Source organism: Mycetomoellerius zeteki, unplaced genomic scaffold, assembly GCF_001594055.1.
Source record: "Mycetomoellerius zeteki isolate Tzet28-1 unplaced genomic scaffold, Tzet1.0 scaffold61, whole genome shotgun sequence".
Classification (NCBI taxonomy): domain Eukaryota; kingdom Metazoa; phylum Arthropoda; class Insecta; order Hymenoptera; family Formicidae; genus Mycetomoellerius; species Mycetomoellerius zeteki.
In genome coordinates, this window is record NW_017257621.1 from 470,944 (window position 1) to 482,377 (window position 11,434).

The following is an 11,434-nucleotide window of genomic DNA, read 5'->3' on the forward strand; positions in this document are numbered from 1 at the left end:
CCAACAGTTGCAAAACAACCGTTCTGCTGAACGCAGCCACTGTTGAGTCTGCTGAACGCAGCCTATATTTTGCTAAACTTTGGTTAATCAAATGTCACTAGAGATTAACTCTTTAAGGCCGGTATTCATAGTCAGTTCTTATATTCAAGACCGTCTTAAGTTCAATCTTGAGATGTCACGAACCAATCAGAGGGCTGTATTAGCATCTTAATGCGGGATCTACAATAGAAATTGTAGCGGTCGTAGGATCTTAAGTCGTAGAAAATTGACCAATCACAGTTGATTATTCTTCTCATATTCGACTGTGATTGGTCAATTTTCTACGATCTGAGACCCTACGACCGCTACGACTTCTATTGTAGACCCCGCATAAGACGGTCTTGAAATAAGATCTGACTATGAATACCGGCCTAAATTGCGTAGAAACGAGCCATATAGGTCAATGAGAGAACAACCGCTTTAGCCGATTGGTCGATTCCTGACATATCCGTTCGTGAACGAGCGTATTCCATGCCCATCTAGCAATCTCGGTTAAACCTATGGTCGTAAAACGGACGTTGGACGTGCGTTTTCTTTCGGCTCTCTACTCTCCATTTCGACGTTCGTGCTTTGTTCTCGTTCTCCTCGCGACGATTGCGCGACGACCGGATGGTGGTATTTCCTGCGCCACGGACTGGCCTAAAGTGTCCTAGAGCGAGGATTTAAGGAATCCGAGACGTGTTTCTCGCGGCAGATCGGAGTACAGAGTTAGTGTGGCCAAGCGCCGTCCGTCGTGGAGGACACGAGTCCGCCGAGTCTCGTCACACTCGGCGACTTGAGAGAAATCGTCAGCATTGCGGGTGACGCCGGCTGCCTTGGAGCCTCGTTAGAATCTTGAGTCTCCGCTGAGGCCCCGCGCAGGCCTCGCAGTACCGCGCGACCAAGGTAAGAATGCCTCGCCGACGTCCCGTACTCAAACAGGACGCGGTTACGATAACGGTGCCGACCTGTGCTAGCCCCCCCCCATTCCCTCCACCCCCGCAAACCGAACGCCATCCCGAAAAAAAACTCACGCTTGCACACTCGCACATTCACGCCCCGCGTGTTCCTCACGCCGCAGCCTCTCGATTGCAGTAATCGTGGACTGTCGTGGACGTCGTCTTTCGTTTCATCGCGCGTGACTCTGTGCCGTATAATCTAAAGGAAGGGTTGAAACGACTCCCTTCATCCGGACTATTCCAAAAATACCTTTTTTTGATAGGTACCGCGTGTGATACGGAGATAACACGTGATCTGCGCTGGCATAAAAAAGCGAGGTATTGTACATTGTTTCTAGAAAGAAAAAGAAGACTTTTTTTTCAAAAAGTCTTTCTTACTACTTTAGGTATGTTCTTTATATAGGTGCTTTCTGGCAAGAAACAGGTGACATAATGTAACAGTGATTCAGTAGTTATTTTCCATTTAAACTAAAACAGATAATTCTCATTTGTGATGTCAGTTGAATGCATGTTGCTTTTTATTCTGACATGTGAGACTCAATTAAGTTTTTATCTACAATCTGTACAAGCTCGTGTGTTTTACTGAGTTGTTAATTCACATTAAAATTAAGACCACAAATCTGTGTTGTTATGCGATAACTTTATTGAATAAGTAAACAATGACGTCATTATCTGAATATAAAATATGTAACTTTAGATCACAGTCATTTGTGTGAAAATGAAAAGCAACTATTATATCCTCATTGTTTACCAATGTCAAGTATAAAATGACCACTGTTACGCTGGCTGTATTCAGCAAAGAGAACCAATGAGCATTCAGTTTAATATGATAAGTTCTTGCTTTAATCCTTCATTGAATCTAAATGTAGTAACTAATCATATTAAAGAATCACTGAGCACTTTTTCTGCTGAATAGACCCACTATGTCTCTTGCTTGAATGTACCATTTAATTAAACTTCTTGCACCATTTATCTTTTCTCTTTTCAACATGAAGAAAAAAAGAAGAAAGATAAACTGTGTCTATACTTTATCTAAAGAACATCCTGAAGATATCCTTAGGATGTAGAACATTTTCTAGAGATATCTTTAGGACATCCTTTGAAGATCTATGCTGAATGAGATGCAAGAAGTTCAGTTGCAAAAGAACAGACCTCTTTGTAGTGCCTTTTATCTCCTCGTGAACGAAAATGAATGTACAACTTGGACTAAAAAAAAGTCTTGATAAGATACACGATGTTAGATGGATCTAATGTACGCTATATAGGATCTGTTTAATGTAGAACTGGAAGTCGCTCCAGCTTTGATTATTAATTGAGCAATATTACTGCAATCGATACTGTGGATCCCTTGACGTTTTATAACACGTGCGCACAGTATAAGTTTTTTAAAGACTTTATCACAGAATTAACGCTCTTAAACGTCATCGGAATCATCGCAATGGCAAAGTTTAATTCTGGAAAAAAAGAAAGCCTTAAGGTGTAATTGTTTGGAAAATAGTCTTTTTTTTTTTAGAAAATAACACGAGCTTGCACTAATAGATGTTACTTATTATAATGAATTTTAATAACTAATTAATTGAATTATATTTTGCCAAAAATAATCATTAATATGATGCTGCTAGGATATGCCATTATTAAAGTTTCCTTCATATTTTCGTTATTCTTCAATTCGCCTCTCCCCTCTGGTCCCTTCCCATTTTCTTTCTCTCCCTTTAGGCCCAAAAAATATTCTTTCAGGTTGAAAGTTCGTTCGTTATAGTTTCGCTAGTGCAGTACAAAAAATACGGTTCGTGATTTATCGGTACTTTCTTAGTTTGTGTTGTGTTCAAGTTGAAAAGTTTAAAACGACACTCTAAAAAGTTCCGCGCGAAAAAAGTCCGAGTAAAAACAGTACGGTATTCGTATATGTGACCCGCAAGCAAAGTTCGGTTTCAGTAATAAAGTATAAAAAAAAAGTTTTGAATAAAAAAAGAGAAAAAAAAGTCAAAAGTTGTGATATAAAGAAAGTATGTTCGACATGATATGGATCGCGCGCGTTGTGCCATCAAGAGCGAATACTTCACAGACTCTGATTGATCCAGGTAAGCTCTGTGATGCTACTGATGCAGATTATTCACTGCTACATTCGGTCGGTACGCCTAAAAGAAAAAAAAAAGTTAACTTACCAAGTAAGAGGGAGATTGGAATGGGTTACACTTAAAAATCTTAATCAAAACATTCCCGTTCCCGTCCGTTTAAAATTGCCCGCCGCTTTCTAACGAGTCTCATTGATTTACAGGCTGAAATACTGTTCGACATGTCCGACTCTGGTACAGACAGTACTTCAACGGAGGGATATGATGAAGGTAATCGACTTGCTTCGGTCGGAGATGAGGTAACATCGTCACGCTATTCGCATCACTCTTCCGGATCGGAGCGACGAAAGTCCGCTGCGAGCTCCATCTTCTCCGGGGAAAAATCTCCCCGATCGCCGTTATCAGGCGGCGAATCCAAGTCGCCACGGTCTCCCCCATTATCACCGAAATCGCAGCGATCCGGGATAATGTCTCCTAGTGAGGAAGGTTCCCCAAGATCGATTCGTAGTTTATCAAAATCTCCACCGCCCATGTCACCGCCACAGTCACCCGAATCGCCAACATATCGCCCTCCCGCATCGCCGACATATCAACCGAACGACTCGCCAAAGTCTTACCATTCAGGAAACAACTCTCTTGACTCACCCCGATCGGACCGGAGTCTGTCTCGATCGCCCATACGGGACAACGGGTCGTGTCTCTCCCCCTCGAACGATTCTAAATCTATGCGCTTTGAAGATGCCGAGTCGAAGGCGTCTGACCTCGAAACAGATATGCAAAGATCTGTCGACAACTCATTAAAATCATACTCGTACAAGAACAGCGAGTCCAGACAAAGTTCACCAAAATCGCCTAGATCTGGTCCAAGTTCCGTGAAATCTTTAATATCAGCGAGGAGTTCACCGAAATCGTTCAAATCCGGTCCGGCGTCTCCTATAGATGATCACGAATCGGACAAACCCTCACCGGCGCATTCAGGCCCTCGGTCTCCCGAAGAGGAGAAAAATGGGTCCTATAACGAATTGGACGGCGAACAAATCTCGGATGGGGACATTGAGGACGAACCAGAGCCCATGTCTAAATCTAAACCTACACCTATGACCCATAGCGAGGATTTATCGGACGTATCGGATCTTGAGAGCATAGACGGTCCTGAAGACTCCACTGATCAAAACACAGAAGTAGACAAGATTCAAGAACAAACTGATAAACAAGAAATTACTAATGACGATGAAAATACAAAAAAAGAAGACAAAATTGCACCAGTTGGCTTGACAGAAGAAAGTGAGCAACTAGACTTTGAAGCCGATGGTCAATGGAAAGACGAACGTGACGAAGGTAAATACATAAATTTCAAATTTCAAATCCAATTTTTATACATTGAATGAAAAATTGTACTGAGTTAAATTACTAAGCATTATAATAAGATCATTCCATAAATGTTTCATTAAACGTATGTATAAAGTTGCATTTACTATAAATATGATAACATTATAGGTGAAGCTGAGGCCCCTACAAAAGAAATTAAAGATAATACAGAGAAGGATAGCAAAGATAAAGATAAAGATAAGAACAAGGACAAAGATAAGGCGAAATCAAAAGAATCTGGCGAAATAAACGATAAGGAAGAAGGAGAAGAGGGAGAAAAAGAGGAGTCTGAGTTGGAGGAGGGAGAGCTTAGCGATGGAGATGACGCACGACCCGAAGAGACTGAACCCAGACCAGTATGTCGCTTTTATAGTCGGGGCCAATGTACATGGGGCGTTAGTTGTAGATTTTTACATCCAGGTGTGACAGATAAAGGTAATTACACTATGTTCGATATGGTGAGGCCTATGGCATATCCGCCACATGCCACCGCGCCACACGAATATAGATCCCACATCGACAGACCGAGTATGCGATCGTCGATACCCGGTTATGGTGCTCCTACACACGCACCTAAGGTGGAAGAAACGCCGACTGAATCTGCTTGGGAACGCGGTCTACGCCATGCCAAGGAAGTAAGTTGGGTGCAAGATATTGTGCACTATGCATGTCGCATTTATAATGTTTTATAAATCATTTTCAATCTAAAATGTATATAATCAAATTTTAAAGAAAATATTTTCTCGCCCGATTATCTAGATGATGCGAAAGGCCAATAAACGTAAAGAATCGGACATGGATTTCGAAGAAAAGAAAATGAACTTGAGTTTAGGACAGGATGAATTGGATAGAGAAGCGGGATACTATGTAAGAGCTGCTAGTCCTGAGCCGCCGGTCGAAAGATGGTCACAACGAGAAGTACCACGCCGAGTATCATCTTCTAGACTAACGCCGGAAAGATATGTTGACGAGCCCGAAGGATACTATCCTCCGTCCGCGTCAACTGACTATTATAGGTGAGACAATGAAACAGTCGTATATGCCAAGCTCTCTAACTAGAAAGAAAATTATTTCTATATTGTTTATTATATAACAACTAGGCGAGTGCATTACAAAGAGTCATCACGCGAGTATCGGGATCGTTTTGATTATCATGCGATTCCTCGTGGTGCGCATTCGGTTTCTCCGCCACCCCACCATCGTGAACGCGAGAGAGAACGAGATCGTGAGCGTGACAGAGAACGTGATTATTACGAGAAGTACGAAAAGAAGCATAAGCGGCCGTCGCGGGAAGTCATTGTAGAACGAATCCCTCCATCGAAACCTTGGCGAGAGGAAGAACCACCTCCTACTGAAAGGAGTAGAGGTGACGAATGGGCGGATCCATGGATGCGGCGCAAGTCCCCGAGTACTGTACGCCGCAACACGTCGTCTCGCCGACAACCCCGGCGGCAGTCCTATTCTTCTGGATCTTCGTATTCATCAACGAGGTATTACCCATATTCGTATGCGATTGATAATGTTAGAATCTTACAAAGAAGTGCCTTATATATAGAAATTCTCGGAAGATCTGAAGATGACTTATTGAGAATACATTCAATAATACTTCTCACATGAAGAGATAAAGAGAAAATGAAGATAGTCGAGAATGCGTTGTCTGCATTTTTTTCAAAGTGTTTATCGTGCTACTTTGTTATATGTATAAAAACATATTGGAGTATCGTCTTTTTAGTTCTAGCCGTAGCTCCAGTCGTTCTAGCTACAGTTCTTACGACTCCCTATCCAGGTCTCGTTCACCTTCCCCTCCGACTAGAACTCGGTCTACTGGCAAAAGCAAGACCACTGTTCTTACTTCACCTCCTTCGAATCCCCCGGCTGTCCCCGCAGCCACGCCTCAACGAGGTGCTATGCTAATGAATCCTCCCGCTCCCTCTCCTCGTCCACCCAAAGGTTCTATCTCTCCCACAACGGGAACGCTGCATCGAAGGGCCGGACTGAATCCACCTGCCCCAAGTCCACTATCGTCTCATCGTCATCACGACAAAGCCAGGGAGCAAAAGGCTGCTATGGCTGCAGCTGCTGTGGCTAAAATCATTAAAAGTCGTTCTAGATCTAGGTAAAAAGAGATGACTCTTATTAATCAAGTAGTTAAATTGAAAGTGAAAGGTATAACTTTAAAAAATTCTCAATTTTTTGATGTTTTTACTAATTCTTGCGCTGATACGTGCGTAATCCGCTGCCAAATTTTAAAAAACTTATTTTAATAATATAACAAAGTTAGTATTATAAACTCATTCGATTAACAAATCTAATCTTAGAAGATATTTCTTTGTTGTGTTGTGTTGTTTATTAATATATTGTATAAAGATAAAGAAACAAGGAAAGGAAAAAAAATACATTTCAGATCATCTCATAGTAGTTCGGGATCGGAGAGCAGCGGAAGTAGTAGCGACTCCAGCGAATCAAGTTATTCGTCGTCCTCCAGCGAGACGCGTAGAAGAAAGGGTTCGACACCGCCGATACCACGTAAAGATTCCAAAGGTATCGACGCTTTGAAACTGAGCGGCGCGAAACAGCAGATTAAGTTAACGCTGAAGCCCACGAGCAACGCTACAGCCGTAAAAAAGATCGACCGTAGTGCACTTATGGCAGGTAAAAAGCGGGGTATTGAGTCACCACCGTTGATCGATAACAAAGCGCAAGTGGCCGCGGCGGCAGCTAAAGCCGCTAAGAAAGCGAGCTCACGGCGCGAGGAATTATTGAAGCAACTAAAGGCCGTGGAAGATGCGATTGCGCGTAAAAGGTCGAAGGTTTAAATCGACTCGATTAACGATAGCATGCGCTTTTCATGAACAGGGATTGAAAACAGTATAACAGTATAAATAATAAATATACATATATAGATGTGAACGAAAGAAATTAATTGATATAAATTTCGACATAACATATGTATACCGATATAGAAATAATTTTTCGAGAAAACTAGCGTTGTCCAATTAAATAGATTTGTAGCACGCTGTGATATGTATTTTACGAAAAAGATATTTAATGATGTATCATACTTATTGAGGGCAACTAAACTCACTGAAATTATAAATTATTGTTTCAATTGTTGAAAGATAAATAATGGTATAATTGTAATTAATTGTAAAATTCTAAACTTCCTTATTTCTAAACTTCCTTATTTCTTTTTTTGTAATTTTTTTTATAAAATGTATTTAATAATATAATTGTAATGTCGGTATACAATATCGGTATTGCATACATACTGATATTATGAAATTTTTTTATACATTTTTAATGATTATATCGATCTAAACTCCAACTGAAAAGTTTTATAAAAACAAAAAAATACACAATATCGGTATACAATTGCTAACGAAATTATCTTGGTATTCGATTTCTGTTCGTAAGTGCAGATAAATACGTATGTATTAAATGTTTATCTAAGTACACTGTATAATTTAGCTGCCATCATCACCATCACGAAATAACGAAATATGTGAGGCCTGTTAGATTGTGGTGGTATATATATAAAAGTTCTTATTTTTACAATACAAGGTAGATTCTATTATTTACGTTTTATTTCTTCACTAGACTTCTTTTTTCTTAGATAGATGCTTAAACGTAATGGTTGGTTATTGTACAGTCTCACCGTGATTTTGTTTTAATAACATTCGAGTGATTATTTTTTTGTAAAATGTAAAACATAAGAAATATATTATGCATAAGATGGGAAATTATCTTGCATCTGAAAGTGAATATATGCATAATTAGTTATCCAGTGTTAATAATTAGTTAATTAATTGAATTCCGTTAGCACATATGCATGTAAGGAATATAATCACGCGATGTGTTACAATTTTTCTAAAACAAAGCAGGTTTGGAAAGTGATGTTAACCAATGTAAATTGTAGTGTCTGTATAAATATTCTGTATTTTATTTTTATTCTAACATCAACGTATTAAACATCTATAGAGTGGATTATCGAAGATCTCTACGTTGCCAAATATGAGAATTATTCTTCAATTGTACTCGTAGGTAAAATCAACAATATTCATTTTGCTACAATTATTATACACAATGCTGCTAAATTAATGTTACTTTCCGCAAAGTAAGCAGATGTTGATTTTGCTAATACAAGCTAGTAGTAATCAATCAGAAATATATGCTGTTATTTTTCATTAATGGACAAGGAGTCTGTAACAAAAGGATAAATTTTGCAAGTTATGTACCTATTTTGTTATGATGATGTACTAATTGTTTTCTTTTTTTAAGCAAATGTTATTTTGCTTACGACACAATTTAAAAACAGGGTTCTTTTATTTTTGCCAAATTAAAAACATTCAATAAAGATGATAAGTGACCTGCGATATTAAACGATCTTTCGTCTAACAGTGCGGAAGAATAATTTTACATAATAACAGGGAATATATTCTCTCTCAAATATACAGCGATTGTACTGCGCATGAGGAAGAAAGATTTAATAAGAACTATATATTTTGTACTTTTCTTCCGTGTATAAATATAGCATGGCATATAAACTATGTTAATTTCATGTCGTACAATCTGTTAACTTAAGAAAAACGGACGCTTTGTTAACAACAGTCTTTATTAAATAGTAAGTACAAAACAAAAGTGTTATCAAAGACACCGACTTTAAACTCTATATAGATCAAATAAATAATGTGTCTTTTTTTTCTTCTTAATAACATTCCAGAACCGAAACAGGCACACACTCCTGTTTATTATCCTATAATTATAAATAATTTAAAAGCAAATTAGAACTTAAAACCATTCCGAGTTTAAACGAACTTGATTGCTCAAATTCCAATGCATACGCGAGTGTTTGAAATCTTTTACTTACGATTAGAAAACTAAAGGAAAGCACCTATACATATTTTTCAGACGAAATTATATTTTTTATAATTCTTATATTCGAATCGACCTTTGTACCAACATAAGAAATCCCTATATATATTTCCCGATTACTTATTTAAATATTATATATACATTTTATATATTCGCCACGGTGCAACGTTTCAATTATTTAAGTATCTATAAATGGAAATTTCGTAAATCATAAGGCATTATAAGTGCTATTTGGATATTTTCAGAATATTCAGTTCCTATGTAAAAAACGGTCCATGCTGCGCGATCGCCAAACTGCACTTTAAGTGAGGAAACAAGAGTGCCGATGTGAAAGTGATCGGTTCATTGAGGACGTTTTTACCCCCTCGTAGCAGATATGTCGAGATCCGCTTGTCTGAACGACGAATTCAGTTCCGAGGGCTCTTGCATTGTTCTGATCGGCATTACGTTCAGTGTGCTGCGTCTCACTCTGGCATTGATCTCTGGATTAATCTTTATCTCGTTGTACTTAAAGAGGCCATCGCCAGGTGCTGACAGACCGATCTTGGGCAGCTTGTACCACCATTGATATGTAACGTACCACGTAATGACCGCAGCTGCGCCGCCCAGGAATTTCTCGATCATGATGTGATAGTAAAGCATTGTTGATACTAACATGATATCCCACAGCAGCTGCTGCAACGTCATTGCCACAAAAAGACCACGTAGATACGGCGTGAGTGCCCGATGAGCCTTCTTCAAGAATCCCAGATCACCATCCGAGAGATTACGTAACGGGCCAGTGCTAGTCTCAGTTGGCACAGACCGCGTGTGCTCTTCCCGCATTATTAGATCCTTGATACCCTCCCATCCTACCAGGGAGGAGCCTTCTTCAGCAAGGATTAGGCTCGAATAAATTAAGATAAATGTGTGTCCAGATATATCAAGGCCACTCCAGAATCTACCCGACTGCAGGCACTTTGCCTTGGACTGCATGTGAATATCGCGAGTGCCCAGACATTTGCCATAGTTGGTTTCAATGTAATTGAACAGTTTTGTCCAAATCATCCAGGCACAAGTGGCAAGTATAATGCGGGCCAAGTGCCTCAGCAGGATCGGTCGACGGCCACAACCCAGCGTGTGTGCTGTCAAGACTATCCAGGGCACAATTAAGGACAGCAGCCAGCCCCAGCCCCACTTGACAAAGTACTGATTCAGGGCATTGTCGGATCTGGAGAAATAGGTGCGCGGCATTGCGATGAAGTCTGCGATCAGAGAGACCGTGAATATCGTGCCGCAGTAGATGGCCACCTTGAGCCGGGTGTCGAACAGCAGCGACTTCTTGCAGACGTGCAGCAGCATAGTGACCAAGATGAGGCCTATCGAACTCGGTGCCGCGGTAGGTCGAGTGCCACCGCGGTCTTCCTGTTGCGTGTTGCTCGGTCGAAAGTTCATCCGACTCGAGCGTGGACCACTGCCGGAGTAACCAAACGAGCCGGGGTTCCCGGACGACGTGTGGATGCTGCGTCGCTTACCTGTCGCCATCGCGTCTCGAGTTCGGTTATCGGTAGTCACCTAGAACCATCGCACTGAGCTAACCTCTTGGGTAAGGAAGACGTATATCGTCTTGTGGAGGTTTCCAGCGTGCGACTGACTGCCAAATCCTTTTGGTTTCTCAGCTGTCGTGGACTCCGGGCAATCTGCTCCGTCATCCACTGGTTGACCCTCTCCCCACCTCGTTACTTCGCATTACTATGTATGCCATGGATGTCCTTTGCTCCCAGCTACTCGGTGGCTACCTAGGTTCTTCTATGCGTAGAATGTAAAAGTGTGGGATGTATCTGCTCTTTGCAATGCACTATTAAGTATTTCCTGCATTTAAAATGAGACAGATGCATAATTAGATGTCGTAGAGAAAAAGATAGAGAAAAAAAGGTATAAAAAGTATAAAAAATTCGGCCATAACGAACCTCATGACGTTCGCTCATGTGGCGACCATAGACGCAGTAAATGTATAGTTATCCATTACCCAACTCGTATTTTAACATGACGGAAGTATAATGGCGGAATCTATAGACTATGCTCAAGATTCGAGATGGTCTTGAACTAATGCATGAACCAATCAGAGAACCGTATTAGCATCTTAAGACATTACTTGAGATT

At 40.4% G+C, this 11,434-nt stretch overlaps 2 protein-coding genes across 4 annotated transcripts; one reads left to right on the plus strand and one right to left on the minus strand.

Annotated features, from left to right (window-relative positions):
* The first annotated feature begins 587 nt into the window (after window positions 1-587).
* Window positions 588-7,490, plus strand: LOC108728357 (zinc finger CCCH domain-containing protein 18). Of its 3 annotated transcripts, XM_018456864.1 has the most exons (8): window positions 588-924; window positions 2,715-3,058; window positions 3,256-4,390; window positions 4,550-5,055; window positions 5,180-5,436; window positions 5,521-5,910; window positions 6,153-6,536; window positions 6,825-7,490. In XM_018456864.1, the coding sequence occupies exons 3-8, from the start codon at window positions 3,274-3,276 to the stop codon at window positions 7,234-7,236; spliced, it is 3,066 nt and encodes a 1,021-aa protein (XP_018312366.1). In that variant the 5' UTR covers window positions 588-924; window positions 2,715-3,058; window positions 3,256-3,273; the 3' UTR covers window positions 7,237-7,490. The 3 variants fall into 3 exon arrangements, with proteins under 3 accessions (XP_018312366.1, XP_018312367.1, XP_018312368.1); XM_018456865.1 differs by lacking the exon at window positions 2,715-3,058; XM_018456866.1 differs by lacking the exons at window positions 588-924; window positions 6,153-6,536 and having other exon boundaries at window positions 2,701-3,058.
* Window positions 7,491-9,308: 1,818 nt separating this feature from the next.
* Window positions 9,309-11,353, minus strand: Fitm (acyl-coenzyme A diphosphatase Fitm). Its single transcript, XM_018456918.1, has 2 exons — window positions 11,242-11,353; window positions 9,309-11,143 (listed from the first exon to the last, which is right to left on the minus strand). Exon 2 carries the CDS (start codon window positions 10,814-10,816, stop codon window positions 9,650-9,652), a length of 1,167 nt encoding a protein of 388 aa, XP_018312420.1. The 5' UTR covers window positions 10,817-11,143; window positions 11,242-11,353; the 3' UTR covers window positions 9,309-9,649.
* Window positions 11,354-11,434: the final 81 nt, after the last annotated feature.